This window comes from Tupaia chinensis, unplaced genomic scaffold (assembly GCF_000334495.1).
Source record: "Tupaia chinensis unplaced genomic scaffold, TupChi_1.0 Scaffold147417_1, whole genome shotgun sequence".
In the NCBI taxonomy this organism is placed as follows: Eukaryota; Metazoa; Chordata; class Mammalia; order Scandentia; family Tupaiidae; genus Tupaia; species Tupaia belangeri.
In genome coordinates, this window is record NW_006207268.1 from 2,415,133 (window position 1) to 2,433,268 (window position 18,136).

An 18,136-nucleotide genomic window follows, 5' to 3' on the forward strand; every position below is an offset into this window, starting at 1 on the left:
GGAACTATTGGTTCTGCATTCACGGGAATAATCAAGATAAGTTTACTAGTATTTATCAATGTTTGTGTCAAAAACTAAGGAAATGCAGAGATGAGTGACAAAGCCACAACTCGAATGTATAGCAGAGTATCCTACAGCTCAAGGGAAATAACAAAATATTATAGTGCTACCATTTGCTAAATATTTGCTGTGTTAACTATGTTTCATACATTATGTAATTTAACCAAGTTCAAGCTTCTAAACTGGCCCTTTATTACTATTCTTCCTAAAATGTACTTTATACAGGGCAACCAGAGTCAGCTTCCTAAAACATAAATGATCAGACTCTGATGCCTTAAAGCTTTCAGTAGCTTTCTACTGCTTGCTTGCTTGCTTGCTTTTCACTCTCCAAAAGGGTGTTTATTTGTAAGTCATACTTTATGAAGCTTCTAAAGACCTATCCATCATCTACCTCTCCAATCCCTTTTCATGGCCCCTCCTTTGCCAAATTCTAGTGCCTGTATTTTCCATAATTTATTAGGATAATCCAGTTTTTTTCTATCTCCTTTTCAAGGAACTTTGCATTTTCCTTTTGCCTGAACCACTGGCTCCTTCAATTCCTTCAAGTCAGATTAAATATCACCTTTTAGGGAAGACCTCAATATCCTTCTACCTAAAGCAATTCTTCTTTCCCAGTTACTCATTATCATATCACCCTCTTTTAGTTCCATCATTTCCATAATCTGGAACTATTGGTTTTATTTATCTATTATCTGTTTTCCCTGGTATACACCACAAAAGCAGAAAAGTGTCGCTTGGTGCATATAACAGTGTACATGTTGAATAAATTAAGACCTAAACAAACCTATGTGCTAGCTTTCATTGTCTAGTTTTACTTATGAGGTCTCAGAACTAGGAAGGTTAAGAATCATTCTTAGGGTGATAAAACTAATAAGTGACTGTTGCGATTTGAATGCAGGCGTTCATGTCGGAAATTTACACTAAAATCCAGTGCAATTACTAAAAGAGAGAGGTTCAACATGGTTAGGAGTAGAAGAAAGCCACAGGAGGAGAAAGAATTTTGAAGACTCAGAATTTTAGAAACAAGGTATAAAGGTATTGAGGGTGTTTGTACACTGAGCTTGAACAACGTGTGCAGTAAATTGGTTGGTGGACAGATCATTAGGAGGGGAGAACTGAGAAAGCAGGAAAGACAGGTAAGGAGAATATTATTGGGAGACTTTAGAATAATTTCAGACCAAAGAATTAAACTTAATTTTACAGACTAGGAGGGGACAGAGTAGACTTCTATGCAGGAAAATGGCACAAGTGATATTAATTATGAGCTCAAGATTATAGTAACAGTTACTATATAATCTAGTAAATTTTCTTACTTTATGAATGTGTCATTTCAATAGGTCCCATAATAATCCTGTGAAGTAGCTCTTGTTTCCAGCCTTCTATAGATAAGGCTCTGTTGGTCCAGAGAGCCTGAAAATTGCCTGAGGTTACTAGTAGTGAGCACACCCAGTACTCTGATGTCAGTGTTCATGCTCTGCCGTAGTCTTACCTTAGGTATGAATAACGGTCCTTGCTGCATCTCCTTTAATAGGTAACTGAATGTCACAGAAACTGGTCCAAAGTGGAGTCATACCACATAACTTGTTTTATTGCCCCCAGAGTTGGCTTTTGCACCTAAGCACACCTTTATTTAGCATTTATTAAGCACTGTCTATTGCATTATAACAAGACAGTAAAGATTCTGACCTCACTGGGCCTATAAATTACTGGCAGTTTTATAGTCATTTATTCACCCACAGATTCACTGATATATTCAAAAAATTATCAAGTGATTTTTTTTCCTATGTCCTGAGTCCCATACTTCTTAGAATTAATTATGTTAAATTAGTTGGCAAGTATTTGCAGTAGCACTAAACATGAAAATGTTCTGAAAACAGACAAAAATAAGAACAAAACATATTTGCAGGATGATTTTCACCTGAAATGCAGTTCGAATTCCAGTGCAGATGGAAGTTCCTCCGGAAGCTACTGGAGGTAAGCTTGCCACGAGCTGGTCTCTTTCATTGCTGCCCACTATTTGGATGAGCTCACTTGCAACACTGGCACTACTATCAAAGTGAACCATCCCCGCCCAGGATCCATTTTCAACAATATTGAGCAGAAAAAATTTTCCTGCTTGATTCATTCGATTTAGGCGGTTATCACTCTGAATGAAAAAAGAAAGATAAAGTAAGTTTTGGTGGGAAGGTAATAACAGATCATTGAAATAAGTGAGTAGAATTTATTGATAAGAACTCTCTTTAAATATTAGTTTTATCAATTAAAAAATACTTTTATCAATAATACTAAGAAATATAATTGGGAGCAAGCAGGTGAAGAACTGGTCAAGGTGCTGGACTCCCACATGGCTAGTCAACTGCGTGGTTTGAGTCCCAGATCTAGTGGCTTGAGACTCATGCCAGGCATGTGTGTGTGCATGCCCAAAATCCCAGGTGGAGAATGGAGAAGGGATTGCAGCACGACCATCTCCCCCCGGAGGAGGGGCGTGCGATTTCTCATTTTCCCTATCACTGCCTTTCTATCTTTCCAGCAAGCACACATGCCCTATGGCAAAAACCTTAAAAAGAAAAAAAAAAAGTCCAGTTACGTGTATTACAGCATAGTAAGGAACATAGACTTTTAACTGGAGGTGATTCTCGGCTGCTAAACTAACTCAAATTTGAAGTGGAGGGTAGGGCAGGGATTAAGTTGGAACTGGGGCCGAGGAAAGGGTCATGATTCACATCTGAGAAAGACTACTTACTCCTGAGAGGTCCTGTTCCGTTTCTTAACACCCCAGCACACACAAGTCAAAGTGGACTATCTTGGACTCCAGTCAGAAATTGGAGTCACATCATCTGCTGGGGACTAGACTAACCAAAAGGTGAAACTTACCTGAGCTGCAGCTATCTTCTGAGAGGCCAGTCCTCTCCTGCCCTATCTTCTGTTCTTAACCTTTCCCCACCACTTCTCCACCAAAGGGTCCGTTGGCATTTTCCTTTGGTAACTCATCGAGACTCACATCCCTCATTCCTAGGTGACTGCCCAGGATGTAAGCCTCTTTATACATTTGTCTTCTCTGGCCCCTCACCACCACAGGGATCTGTGGCACCTCCCCTTAACCCATGTCATACTTCCTTCTAAACTCCCTGAGCCAAACCACAATGAGAAACTTCTCCTTCATCCTTACTTTGAAGGGCTCTCTCCACTTTGTTTTACCTTTAAACCTTGCTCTGTCTGCATCCTCTCTGGATGCTAATCTTCTCCCAGTCAGGACCCTCATATCTCCCTAGTGAGAATAGATCACTTGTGTATGCCAGTGTCTAGCCCTTAGCTGTCTTCTCCAAAACATTGCATTATTGTGGCTCATTTAATTCAGCTGTGTCATTCTATGCCCTCGTGAATAACCACCCAGAACCCCATTTGTTGAATTCCTTATTTCAGGTCTTCAGCATACTTTGTTCTGCCTCAAATGTGTCATTCTTCTGGCATTCCATTGTGTCTACTTATTTAAACAATTATTTATTGCTCACCCAGATGTGATAAACTATGTCCTAGGTATTGGGAATACAGAGAAGTAGACATGGTTCCAAGTTCTAGATGATGTTTCAGTCTGGTGGAAGAGAAATGTGTCCTATCAATATAACATATAGTAGTAGAGGTATGCACAAGGCATTGTTAGGAATCAGCGTAGGGGTCTTAGCCATCCTGGGAACTCAGTTTATCCTCAGGAGGAAACGAGTGCCTTTACTAAATTTTGAAGGATGAGTGTGACTTGACCAGGTGAAAGAAAAGAGACAGAAAGTTTTCTCTATTTACTGAGAAATTCTGAATGATACAGACCTACATTCTAGCACAGTACTTGCACATTATTGAACAATACTAGAAAGAATGAATGGCTGAATCTGGCCATATCTTCTTTATGCTGGTGCTTTTGTTTGTGGCTTTGAACATTAAGTGGTCATCTGTGCAGTATTGTAAACAAGAGAAAGCCATGTTAAGAATTCTGTTGGTTGAGTCTATTCCTTGGCCTGGAAGGAGTATAGCATTCCCCCTCCCCATCCCCCTCCCAATCTACTTTATCTTCATGTCTCTCAAGCATTTTCAGCAATTTAGGTGCTAGTTAGAAACCATTTCATATTTCAGTCACTAGTTTTGATGTTCCAAATGCAGTTTTACTTGAACCTATTCATTTTCTGGGGAAAAAGAAAAACAAAGCAAAACAAACAAACAAAAAACATAGCTCCTTGAATTGGGTCTTTGAACTCTAAGGGCACCTTTCTTTTACTATGGTATTTTGTAATACCTCAGTCATTATTAAAAGCAGCAGTGGTACTTTATGCCATCATGCAATTTAGAACAATCCAGGTGCAGGTGGAGCTCAATGTGTTCTCAGTTATTCAGTCACTCACTTGTCTTGTCCCTCCATCTGGAAAAAATGTGCCCAGGAACTTACCGACATGCTTCCAGACTTATCAAGAACTAAGCACACAATTCTTGGACTGATTTTCAGCAATGAGAAAGTAGTTGGAGGGGGTGGTGCCTCTCTAGGAGTGGTGCTTTTAAAATCCTCAGAACTGCTGATCACCTCCCATGTACTTCTATATTCACACTTTATATTTTGTAGACTTGGAGCTTCTCGGTTATGGTTTTTGTCATTACAGAATCTGGAGACCTAAAAAGTTAATAAAATAAAAAATTTAGAGACTATGCATTTAAAAATATAATTATAGACAAAGAATTAAACTGTTCTGCACATATGTTGTTTATTGAAATAAATATGATTCACTAAGAATCAATGTTATAGTAGGGTATATTTACAACAGTAATAATAGTAATTAACTCTATTTCAGTGCTAAGTGCCAGTCAATACTGATAGGACTTTTAAATACTAACGTATTTTTAAAAAACATGGTAATATGTCCTTTGATTTTAAATTCTAAAAGCAATGATTGGTATACTTACAGAGTCAATACTTTGCATAAACATTATGGATGTCTTTTCTGTCTGAACTTTATTAGGGAAAAATTGACAGTCTTTTTCATAGAGTTTTGTTGTAGAATTGGTTCTACATGTTCTATATATACAGCTACCTCCTTGACACGTGTACACTCTGTTCATACCAGAGATACCTGTGGAACACCTAAAAATATATGACAGTTAATATTTGAGGAAATTAATTAAGAATATATTTTAAAAGTCTTAAGTGGTTCTGTTCAAGATGATCTTTGTACCGAGATGTTTCTTCCGTGTGTACTATGCACTTCCTATTCTGATAGCAAAGGTTAAGGGTTTAATCAAAATAATTATGTATTTTTTGATAAGTTACAGAGGGAAATTTAACTGGAGCCTTCAGATTTACACAATGGTTGAGTTCTTTGCTAGAATTAGGTATCTCTCCTGCTGGTTTCATGGTGGTAAATGTGCTAGCAGGTACCTGGATGAGAAAACTGATGACACCATTTATTCATTGCAGCTTGAAGTTCTTTGTATAATAGTTATCTGTTTCTGTTAGAGACAATATTCCCCAATATTCCACATTGCATGACCATGAGGGTTTTGGTTATTCAATGAACATTTTTATCCAAAGGCAGATATGACTAGAAGCAGAGAGTGAGGTACTGCCAAGAAGGGCAATACAAATGTATTTAAGATGTGTGTCTCACTGCATGGAATTTGCCACAGTTGGCAATGATTACAACAGATATGCTGGGATGAGAATACAGGTAATCTTTTCAATAGGTTTCCAGTTCAAATTCAGGAGGTGATGACTAGAGTTGATTCACAAATTTAAGGCATCTTCTAAATATGTCTAAGTTTCTATTGCCCCCAAACTTGATAAACATAATGATGCTATCTGTATCAACAATAATGATTAATATTCAGCAGACATTTAGGGAAAATATGATATAAACAAATCTAATTCATGTAATGCTCTTTAAAATATATGCCTCAAAACTGGTGCAATGGGGACCAGCCGTTAGCATAATGGCTATGTCGCTGGACTCCTATGTAGTTAACTGAAGTTCGAGTCCCAGACCCAGTCTCTCTGTCTCTCTCTGTCTGTCTGGCAAGCACACGTGCCCTATAGCAAAAACAAACAAACAAACAAACAAAAAACCCCAAAAACAAAACAAAACAAAAAAACTGATGCAATGGGGCAGAAGAAAGGTGTTCATTGAAATCATGTATCTTTCAGTTTGCACATTTGTGGAGTGTCCAGCCCCAGCAAGGCATCTAAGATTGACAAGGCTGATAGTGCCCAATCATTCTGCTGTTTTGCTCTCAGAATCAAGAAGTTCAGGTATTATTAACAGTAATGCTAGACTGGCAGTTTAAAATGATCTTTATAAATCTCTCCAAGAAGTTACTCTTTAGCTCTCTGATCATGCTTAATAGCTTATTCAGCAATACTTAATGATTTTGTTCATTTTTGTGCAGTGGGAATAACTTTGATCTTTTCCTACTGTATAGTAATTCCTTTTACATAGTACACAATTTCAGTGCAAATGAGTTCTGGTAGATATGATAGCTGCAAAATATGAGTTCTGGTAGATATGATAGCTGCAAAATATGACAAATTGTTATCTAAATACTTGCCATTGAAGTAAGTACATTTTAAATAGATGCATTTTCTTAAAAAAAAAGTGTATTTTAAAAAGATGCATTTTCTAAAAATATGAAAGCACTGTTTTGTGACACAATGTCTGCATTGGGATAAAAATGAATGATTGTCTTTCGAAAGAAATCAAAGTAAGGAAAATAAGAGTTAAAAGCCTGATGTCAGTGAAGAAAGTTTAAGTTGCCATGCCTTGTTGCTTCAATTTTTTTTGACTTGGCACTGTAGTAAGGCTGATCGTCGTTGTACTCATCAAACACTCCCCAGCGGAGATGGGCCCACTCATGGACAAACAGTCTATCTGTGGGAAAATATTTAAAATACACAGTCATCATTCGAGTGTCAAAATTTGTCCCTGAAATATTTTAAGAAGCTTTTTCTTTCAATTACAACATATATTTTAGACTGATATTTTTCAATAACTAGTAACCAACACTTATACATTTTACTAAAAAAGCATACTGTGTTAAATTAAATTATATTAAGTAATATATTTTTTTATTCTACAACGTATTAAATCAACCAAATATTTATGGTGTTTAAGCTATGTGCAGAATAGACTGGGATTGGAGTTTTGGTGATTGGGAGGGAAAACGTCTGAGATGTACTAGTGGTTTATGGATCTCCAAAATTCAACCCTACTAATAGCATAACCAGTAAATAATATGTCTGTTGTATTAAAATTTCATGTGGATGCAATTAGGGGAAAAATGCCTAAAAATTCTCCTTAGAGGTTTGATAATGAAAAAAAAGATCGAGAAACACTGTAACAAGCCATGTATTATTTTAAGGATTTTGAAATGAAGTGGTACTTAGCACTTACAAGCACTAATTATATAAAATCATTATTATAAATTATATTTGGTGCAATACTAGCTATTAGGAAATATAAACATTTACAATCTGCAGTTTGTGACTTGGAGAATTTAAGAGAGTTCAAATTAAATCAGTTTTTTGGGGGGAGGTAAGAATTTCAGGGTAAATGGAAGAATAGAGGTAAATCTCCTTGAGATGAAGAAACAAGAAACAAGCAGAACTTCCGTTTTAGCAATGTTGAGAAAATCTTCAGGGGAAGTAGAAAATGGAACAAGTGAGATTGGAAAGTCTATTTGGCTGCAGTGTGTTTCTGCAGTTCCAACGACCTCCCATGGGGTCTGAAAATAAGAGAGTATCAATATTATGAAAGAGTCCTGTTTCTTCTTGCTACTCAGAATGCGATTGTAGAACCAGCAGCATCAACCTCACCTTGTTGAGGACCTTGTTAAGAAAGTGTAACCGGAGGCCCACCTAAACCACTGACTCAGAATCTGTACATTAATAAGATCCCTAAGTTATTCCTCTGTGCACTACACTTGTTAAATATTGGTTAAAGGTTTCTGAGGCAAATGAAGCCAGAATAGTAGGAGGTAATAATCTTTACTTATTTGTTTTTTTAAAGACATTTTTGTCTTAGGGTGCACATGCTTGCCAGAGAAAGAGACAGACACAGTGAGAGGGAACGTGAGAAATCATCCCCCAGGGAGGATGGCCATGTCACAGTCCCTTTTCCTCCATTCTCCTCATGGGATCTTGGGCACGTACGCACATGCGCCTGCTGTGATTTTGAAGTCACTGGCTTCCAGACTTGAATCACTATTGGCCATGTGGGAGTCCAGTGATGTAACCACTATGCAATCTGCTGGTCCTGGGAGGTAATAATCTTTAGTACAGAAGGGTAAAGTCTCTATATCAGCTATTGTAGTAGGAGTTTGGTAATTATTTTTAATTACCAGAGGGTGCATGCACTCTCTAGAGAGAGAGAGAGAATGAGAAATGGGGCATTGCCATATCACAATCTTTTTTCTTCCATTTCTCTATTCTGTAGGATTTGGGGCATGCATACACACATGAGAGCCCAACATGGTTTTCAAGCCACCAGAACTAGGAATTGAGCTGTAGTTAGCCATGTGGGATCTGACTCCTTTAACCACTAGGCCACAGGACATGCCTACAGTTTGTTAAATTTTAAGAAAAGTTAAAAGTTGTGGCACCTCTGAGTCTCTAAAGAAAGGTCCACTTTCAGACTTAACTTCCTCCTCAGGTTGTTCTGTCTCCCATGCCCACTTAAAAAGCAACTCCCCTAGTAAGTAGCATAGTGGTTAAGGTGCAGGAGTCACGTGGCCTATCATGGTTTGAGTTCTGAAACTGGTAGCTTTAAACTCATGCCAGGAGCATGTGCGTGCATGCATGCCCAGAATCTTGAGAGGATAATGAAAAAGGGATTGTGGCATGGCCATACCCTCCCGGAGCAGGGTGGGATTTCTCGCTTTCTCACTTTTTGTGTCTCTGTCTCCCCAGAGAGGCACACACCCTAATAGCAAAAAAAAAAAAAAAAAAAAAAAAAAAAAAAAACTCTCTAAAAAAATAAGAAGAAGCACGCATAGCTCCTCTGACTTAGAATTCCATTCCCATCTATATCATTGTCTCATTTCAGGCTAACTTCATTCTCTCTCTCTCTCTTTTTTTTTGGCTGAGTACAGTTCAGGCTAACCTCATTCTCATTTTTTTTTTTTTTTTGGCTGAGTACAAGTGCATGAGAAAGAGACAGAGACAGAGACAGAGGAAAGAAGGAAGGAAGGAAGGAAGGAGGAATAGAGAGAAACAGGAGAAAGAATTCCCAAACAGTGCCTGGCCATGTTGCAATCCTTTTTTCCTTAATTTCTCCATCCTGTTTGGGTTCTAGGTATGCATGCACATGCATACACATTTGTCAACATGTTTCTCAAGCTGATGGAGCTGGAATTTACACCACATTTAGCCATGTGGGATCTGACTCCCCAGGGAGAATGCTTAACCACAGTGCGATAAGACCAACTGTCTATGCTCATTTCTAATAGCTTTTCCACTGTGCGTGTGTGTGTGCATGTGTGTGTGTGTGTACTTTTAAAACCTGCTGTGATGGCCTCCATCCATACTGGGTTGCTGCCTACATAGCCCAAATGATTCTTCTAGGTACCTAATGTTACTGTTGTTGCTATCATTATTACTACAAAATTGCATAGATTTTGAGGGTCTTCTTCCTAATCTTATTTTTTCAAAAACCTTATTGTTTTTAGAAAACATATTGAAGAATTTGAGTTTTACACACACACACACACACACACACACACACACACATATATATATACACATATATATATATATATATATATATAATTATGGAAGAAACAGTTGACTAAGAGGAAAATTAAACTGTCAGTAATAGAACAGGTATATAGGATGAGATATAGGAAAAATCAAGAGCTCAGATGGGGGAAAGTAGCCTTAAAAAGTGAAGAAAATACTCATATTCTTTTTTCTTTTGGAGAGGTTTTCGCTGTAGGGTGCATGCGCTCACCAGACAGACAGAGGTAGAAAGACAGAAAGCGAGAAATCACCCCCCGGGGGAGATGGCCACACCGCAATCCCTTCTCCTCCATTGTCCTCTCGGGATCTTGGGCATGCATGCACACGTGCCTGGTGTGAGTTTTAAGGCACTGGGTCCAGGATGCGAACCGCGGTCGACTATGTGGGAGTCCAGCGACATAGCCGTTACGCTAACTGCTGGTCCCCAGAAAATACTCATATTCTTAAGCAGGTGGAGGTAGGGGAGGTAAGGTAGACATGAGTTTTGAAGTAAATGGGTGAAAGGTAGAAACCTCTATTTTCCTTAGTTAGCATATCTACTTATTGAAGAAACTGAGAAGAGTAACTGGAGATCTCAAGGTAAATGGTAGAAGTTTTAAAACAACTACTGTGGGAAATGAGAAAGAGCTAAGGAGAATCAAGCAAAAATACTTTTGAGTAGTTATGAGAACTTGGGAAACATATTTTGTAATGATGCCAATTAGTTTTGCAATTTCCTTCAGCAATCTTGGAAACAAACAATAGGAGGCAAAAATAAACTGGCTGGATAATTCAGTACTGGGGAATTAGTTGAATGAAACCTAAGGGTAAGAAGGCGAAGGCATGAGGGTAGTTATCCTTGTATTTGAAACAAGACTTTTCTGAACATGTCAGGTATGAAATTAAGCTAGGAGGACACAAAAGGATTAGAGGAGCCAAGGAAAACAAACTTGGTCAGGATAACAAATGAGGGAGAAGAAAGATTAGGTTTGGTGGAGATGATGGCATTTCCAAGGTTGGAGTCAACAGATCCAGGTAATGATGAGAACCAGGGCTAGCTGAGTGTGACAGAGACAAGACTAAATGAGTGCTTGGTAAACAAGCAACAGAAGAGGGAGAGGCAATTCTGTGGTAAGAGGCTTAATAAAAATGTTTTACTAAATAATGATGTGTAAGTTGGACCCTCCTTGAAGTGTGATTTGCATTTTTATCTGTACACTAATGTGCTTTAGTTTGTTTGGACAAATAAACTCAACATTTTCATTGAACTAAATGAAATTGCCAACTTCATAGGTCAAGGCGATCAATTATAGGCAATTTTATTTGGTTTAGCACAATAGATTGAATAACAATATCAGCAACTAACAACCTTTGAGTGTTTTCTCTTGATCATAACTGGCCTCATGGCTCTTTCCAGCTTGCTATGCATCTGGCTTCCAGGGAGCAGCATGTAATTTATTAATATCCAGCTGTAAATTTTCTTAAAGCAAATTTTAAAAAGTATTTCTTAAGAAAAACATTTATTATTATAGCTCTCTGTTCAAATTTCTGTAGACACTATGGACATTCTACTGAATACATTTATATGGATTTTCTAGATCAATATCTAAGAATTTCTGCAAGGTGGAAATTCTCTATTCACCACTTTATAAACAGAGAGAAGGCAGATCACTGTTTAAGGTGACACACAGCTAGTAATTATGGGAGCCAAGAACTGAAGCTGGGGATTCTGGCTCTAAGGCCTGCACATTTGACCTGGGTACAGAGCTGCTTGTTGCAAAATTAGATGCTTTAACCAAATTTCTTACCTGATGGTCCATACTCATTTTGTTTCTTTCCCAGTACAAAGTCAGGGGTGAAATGAATGTATTCTCCTTTTTCCGCACAGGCTGTGAACTGCTTGGTGTATGGTTCATCTCTACCTGGGAGGGTAGGCAGTGCAACTCTAACATCAGCCTGAAAATAATTAAAATGTTTTGAAAATATCAGAAGTAAAAATGGTAACAGTCTGAAATATTCATTTTAGGCAAAAATTGGAGATCAACAGAAAATATGAGTTTTACAAGAAGCATTTTTAAGTCTTACATGTAGGTAGCTTTCAAGTTTTGGCCTCTTGTATCGAGGATTTCCCTTCCAATTCTCAGGAATTAATATAGACACATTTTTGAAAAAAAATCTTTTTTCTGTGGCTTCAAACAGGTAAGTGGAAGCTGCTGTCACCATGTCCTGTTAGTAAAGGAAAAAACAAATGAGGATGGTCAAGTGAGCATGGACCATGAGCAGGGCTTATACAGGCACTTCCCACCTTTAGTTGTTAAGACACAAGCCACTGGCTGATGAGCAGGGTCTGTGTCTCACAATTCCCACTCTGCCACCTGTAAGTACAAAACTGTTGTTTAATCCTGTGCTTTGAAAGCCTTCTCAGTCTTCTATAATCCTTTATCAAAAGGCTAATGCTTGTGTTTTATGTTAATTTTTTTTTCTTGAGAGGTTTTTGCCTTAGGTTGCATGCACTCACCAGAGAGACAGAGACAGTAAGAGGAAAAGTGAGAAATCACCCCCTGGGGGGATGGCCATGTTGCAATCCCTTCTCCATTCTCTTCCTGGATCTTGGGCATGCACACATATGCATGGGTGTGATTTTCAAGTCATGAGGTTTAGGACTCAAACCACGGTCAGCCATGTGGGAATCTAGTGGCATAATCACTCTGCCATCTGCTAGCCTCTAGTGTTAATTTTTAATATGAGTATATACATGCATATTGGAATCATCTACTTTGTTCTAATAATGGTGTTAGCCTTTTCTTGGTGATAGATATTGGTTCATTTATGTAACTCTCTGAAGCTCAGTTTCCTCATCTCTCTCTTTGCTATAGGGCACATGCACTCAATGGAGAGACAGAGAGACAGAAAGCAAGAAATCACCCCCCAGGGCAGCTGACCATACCACAATTCCTCCGTTCTCCTTTTGGGATTTTGTGCACTGATGCATATGCACGTGACATGAATTTTAAGACACTGGGTTTGGGACTCGAACTTCAGTCGACTACGTGGGAGTCCAGCAATGTAAGCATTACGCCATCTGCTGATCGCAGTTCCCTTGTCTCTTAAATGGACAGACCATTGCTATCTATTTTTATGGTTGTTATAAAGGTGCAATGAGTTATAATGTACTCTACACATAGGCAGTCATAAAACGGACAATACTCCTATTTATAAGAAGTCTCAGTAGAGGAAAGCCTTTAGCTGATACAAACTGAGCAGGTAGCTGGTAGGAATGTTTCAGCTGAGAGATTTTTTATAAGCCACTTCACTCCTCAGGTGAGGCAATACATTCAGGAGTATTGGGATTTGGGTAACAGCAAAATTCATAGGTGAGGCAAAATTTTGATCTTAGAGTTTATTCTACCATTAAGCTGATAATAATACTTTGTGTAATTGTATATTCAATATCATGAAACCAAAGATATCAATACAATGATTAATAAGATATAAGTAGTCCTTTCTCATAGCCTATGATCTAGTGAGGGAAACAGATGGATGAAAGACACTTACGGTTATCTAGTCTACAATATATGATGAAGCATACTGACTGGCTGAGGAATCCTGTGTCCTGGATGACAATCCCAACCTTATTACTGGAAGCATATTGTTCTACAGAGGTTTTTCTTCAAGGCAGGTTATTCTCTGCCATAGTACTTCTTGATCTAATGCAAGCCCACAGTAGAATTGTTCTTCAGAAACCCCAGGGCCTTCTTCCTTGTGCTTGTTAAGAGGGCCCAGTGTGCTGACCTCATGTGTTCTGCTCATGTGTTCTACATGAGGTCAGCACACTAAATGGGTTCAGAGCTGTGGGATCCATCAGAAGGCCAGAGTTCAGAGAACTGAAGGTGGATTGTATTGAGTTATGGGTTGAACAAGTCAGGTTGCTCAATGGAATAATAATCATCCATAAAAAAACAACAAAACCCTGGCTTTTGAAAGGAAGTGGATGAATATGGAAGACTTACTGCTGAGTGAAGCAAGCCATGCTATGAAGGAGAGGCATTGTATGTCCCCACTTAATATATACCAAGTGTCTGCACCATACTGAAACCATACTGCTTCTGTTGTTATAGAGTCATAAAATTATACAAAATTATAAGACATATTTTGAACATTATCTTTAAAATTCAGTATTTTGAAATTTTGAAAGTTGTTTGTAAACTATCAAGAATTATGGATTATGAGCTAAAATTTTTTGCTATGTAAAGTAAATGTGGAAAAATGTAAAAATAAATGAAAGAAAAAAAAGAATTCTTATAATATCCTAGTTGAATTGAAAAGATGGAAATATCAATTCATAATTCAAACCAAAGAGAAATGTAAACAAAAAAATTGAAAATTGAACATCTCAGGTCATGAATTATGAGTCAGTTTAGCGTCAATCTTATTATAGTTACATAGTAACTCTAGAAGTAAGGTTAAGTCCACAAATTGGTTCACTAGCTTTTTCATGAGAGTGATTTCTTTTTTTTTTTGGTTATCTTATTCAAGCCAGGATTCAAACATAGGGCTATCAGTCTCCCAATATTTATGCATTGAACCTTACCTTTGACTATTCTAAGTGATGCTGGCAAAATCATTTAACTTTTCTTACCTCCAGTTTTCTGTTCTCTATAGTATGGATGGTAGTATTTCACAAGGTTGTCTGATGAGATAATTGCAAGAACTTTGTAGAAGGCTAAGAAGAATGCTGGGAAACTTTGTGTTATCTAGGCATGCCCACTAACAAATTTCTGTTTGTAGTTCCCCTCCTCTACAAATAGTTCTTTCAATTACTGATTTCCTTGCTTAGAAGGATTAGAAACTGATTAGCTATCCCCGGGCAGTAAAAATATATCATTCAAAATTAGCTATATTAACTGCACTTAAAATTCATTTTCTATATTAAAAGCAATATTTAACCCTCTCCTGGAATTCAAAAGATACCAAAAAGCAAACACCTCTATGATGCCACAGAGTTGCCATAGGAGTGACAAATGGCAGCCACAGAATCACCTGGTCACGACTCCAGTCAGGCTCATCACCCTCAGAGGGGTAACAGCACTATGCCTGAACTGGAGCAGCGAGCATCAGGACCCATGTGGAGGAACTGAACATAGGGAGTTAGTAGGTGTCGGCATTGGAGAGAGGGAAAACAATTTGCGTGGCTGTAACACCACTCTGTATTACAGGAATGTTTTACTTGGCAGAAACTTGAGCAATCAGACTCCTTGGTTAAGTCCCGGAGACTGCCTTCTCTGCCTGCCCTTTCTCCATAAACGCATGACTGTAAATTCCAGCCATGTACTGATGACTCTCAAATGTTTATCTCCACCCAAATTTTCACTCCGATTTAGATTCCTGTTTCTATCTACTCGGATGTCTAAAATGTGTTAGTATCGCCTAAACCTTCTAGCCACCAAATATTCTCCACTCCTCAACTGATAGCAATTCCATCCTTCCAAGTGTTCAGACCAAAACCCTTAAAGTCATTGTTGACTCCAGGGCTTCCTTCCTGCTTTTCTCTGTCCCACATGTTCCTAAAGCTTCAGGAAATGTTGCCTGTGATCCCTGAAAGTATGTTCAGACGCTCACACTTCAGCACTTCTACCGCAGCTCACCTCTGGGTTTCCCACCAGGTGTTCCTCTACACCTGTATGTTGCCACAGGGTTTATAATGGATGAGTGACAGGGAAACTACACACTGTCCTAATGCTGCAGTCAGTGATCCCAGAACATGCACAAGAGCATGCCTGTCCTTCACTCAGAATCTTCCATGGGTTCTCATCTCCCTCACGGTAAAAGCCACAGTCTTTCCAGGAGTCTGGGCCTTGCTACTCCAACCTCAGCTGGCCCCACTTTCTTCACGTTCATTGGTGATTATTTCCTTGGTCACATCAAGCATGCTCTCCCCTTGCTGTTTCCAACTTCCAGGTTTCCAGTGAGCTATTTCCTTCCGTATCTTGGGTGTCTGCTCAGATGTCACCTCATCAGTGAAGCCTTCTCTGACTACACCACATGAAATGCTAACCCACATTCCTTTTTTTTTTTTTTTTTCTAATCCTTCCCTGCCCAAAATTCTGTTTCCCCATTTCTGGTTTACTCAGTAGCAATCTATTACCATTTAATTTGCTATTCTTTCATGTGCTTTTATTACCTATATCATTGAAAAAGAATATATTTTGCATGAATGCAGGGGTTTTTTTCCCCCTCACTTGTTTCTCTCTAGATATGTCTCTCTAGGCATGCCTTAAGTTTTAAATAAATAGTTGTTTAAAGAGCAGAGGAGCCCATAACTGCTAATTTACACATGAAGATACTGAGGATCAGTTAACCCCCCATGCATTGCTTTGACTTTGTGGTGAAACAAGGTAGAGCTCTATCTAGAACCCTGTCTCCCACTGCCCATTCCAGCATTGTCCTCACTGCACCATGCTGCTTTAAAATTTCCTGAATTTTCTGAAACAGCCACAATAACCACTCATTTTAAACATTTTTCCCCATAATTGAAATGGGGAAAAAAAATCTCATTTTTTTCTTACCATTAGTTGGTCAATTATTTTGTCATCTTCTGGCACACCAGGATCTATAGCAATGATAATGCCTTCATAGCCATTGTCATTCAGCTCGATGAAGGAAGCTTTTGACCCCTGCAGCAGGTACAGGACCAAGAAAAGAATAAAACCTCTGAAACCCCCCATTGTGCCTTTGTGGTTGTTCACCGCCCAAGTGTCCGTTTGTTCAAGAGGCTTTCTTTCCACTACCTGCTTCTCTCTATATATGTACTCACAAGTATTATCAGCAGCAGCTGATTACAGGATATTTACTGTTTAAAGGTCAATGTTACATAAGTGGGAAATAACTGGTCTCAGTTTACATAACTTTTACTGTATGTTAATATAAAAGTAATAGAAAATATAATAGAAAAAGATCTTTTTATTAAGGTACATTGTAGATCGACTGCATGAAAGGGGAATCCTGGACACAGCAAGGGAACATGCTAGGCTTATCATGACTTTCAGTCACCATGTGTTGTTGTAGCATCAGCATATTCTATTGCTCAGAAGGCAGGAATGGTGGTCAGACATCTTACAGCTGAAGGAGACCTGGATATCGTGGAGAAGACCAGTGCAACAGACCTGTAGACCAAAGCTGACGATAGACTGGTGCAGATGAGCATGTGCTCCTCACTGGCTCAGAAGTTCCCTAAACTAACAATCATGAGAGAAGAGGATCTGCCTACTGAGGAAGTAGATCAAAAGCTGAGTGAAGATAGGCAATGGGAGGAAATACCAAAGCAGCTAGTCCATTGCATACAGCACTATTAAAGACCTTGTGGTCTGGGTTGGGCCTCTGGATGGTACCAAGGAAATATACAGAAGGTCTTCTTGACAGTGTTAACAGTTCTTATTGGAATTGCTTATAAAGGAAAGGCCATAGCAGGAATTATTGGCCAGCCATATTACGACTACCAGGCAGGACCAGATGCTGTGTTGGGGAAGACAATCTGGGGAGTTTTAGGTTTAGGTGCCTTTGGGTTTCAGCTGAAAGAAGTCCATGCTGGGAAATACATTCACAACTACCAGATCTCATAGCAACAAACTGGTTACTGACTGTGTTGCTCTGAACCCTGACCATTAACTACTAGTGGAAGAACAGGAAATAAGTTTATTGAAGACAAAGCCTCTGCTTATGTATTTGCAAGTCCTGGATGTAAAAAGTGGGAACTTGTGCTCCAGAGGTTATTTTACATGTTGTTAGAGGCAAAGTAACTGATATACATGGAAATGTCCGTCAGTACAACCAGGAAGTGAATTACATGTACTTTACAGAAGTCCTGGCCACACGGAGGAATTACAACCACTATGCAAACCAAGTTCCAGAATCTGTTAAAAACACACTTGTTCCTAAAAAGGTTTAATTTACATAGCTAGAAAAAGGACTTGGTTTTCAAAATCATATATTTTAAAACTAATTGGGTGGAATCAGAACTCTGCCTGTATTCATTGTTGATTAGTGATTTCTATTTAGTTACTAAGGAGTAGAAAGTAGAATTTAAAAATTTAGCTCACTTAATCAGTATGATGTGGAGAATTTATAAACTCAATATGTTATATTTATTTTCCTTTTTTTATGTGAAGAAATGTAAGAAGATTTAGTTCCAACTGATAATCCAGGTCAATTGTTTAATCAACATTCCCATCTTGCAAACTAGGTTTCTCTAGGTCATAGAACCGTAAATTAATCTTGGAATCTCATACTTGTTTTTCATGATAATTTTTAAAGCGTTCCTACCCCAATTAGGAATAT

The 18,136-nt window shown here is 38.4% G+C and overlaps 1 protein-coding gene and 1 pseudogene across 1 annotated transcript in view; one reads left to right on the forward strand and one right to left on the reverse strand.

The window, feature by feature from the left end:
• Positions 1-16,560, reverse strand: part of CLCA4 (chloride channel accessory 4) — a 31,944-nt gene extending 15,384 nt beyond the window's left edge. Inside the window, exons 1-7 of the mRNA XM_006169705.2 lie at positions 16,369-16,560; positions 11,888-12,028; positions 11,611-11,758; positions 6,851-6,959; positions 5,005-5,182; positions 4,496-4,714; positions 1,979-2,206 (exon numbers count right to left, since the gene is read on the reverse strand). Coding sequence (XP_006169767.1) covers positions 1,979-2,206; positions 4,496-4,714; positions 5,005-5,182; positions 6,851-6,959; positions 11,611-11,758; positions 11,888-12,028; positions 16,369-16,527 — 1,182 coding nt within the window. The 5' untranslated portion in view covers positions 16,528-16,560. The remainder of the gene's footprint in view (positions 1-1,978; positions 2,207-4,495; positions 4,715-5,004; positions 5,183-6,850; positions 6,960-11,610; positions 11,759-11,887; positions 12,029-16,368) is intronic.
• Positions 16,561-16,983: 423 nt separating this feature from the next.
• LOC102496015 (3'(2'),5'-bisphosphate nucleotidase 1 pseudogene) lies at positions 16,984-17,747 on the forward strand (annotated as a pseudogene).
• The last annotated feature ends 389 nt before the right edge of the window (positions 17,748-18,136 follow it).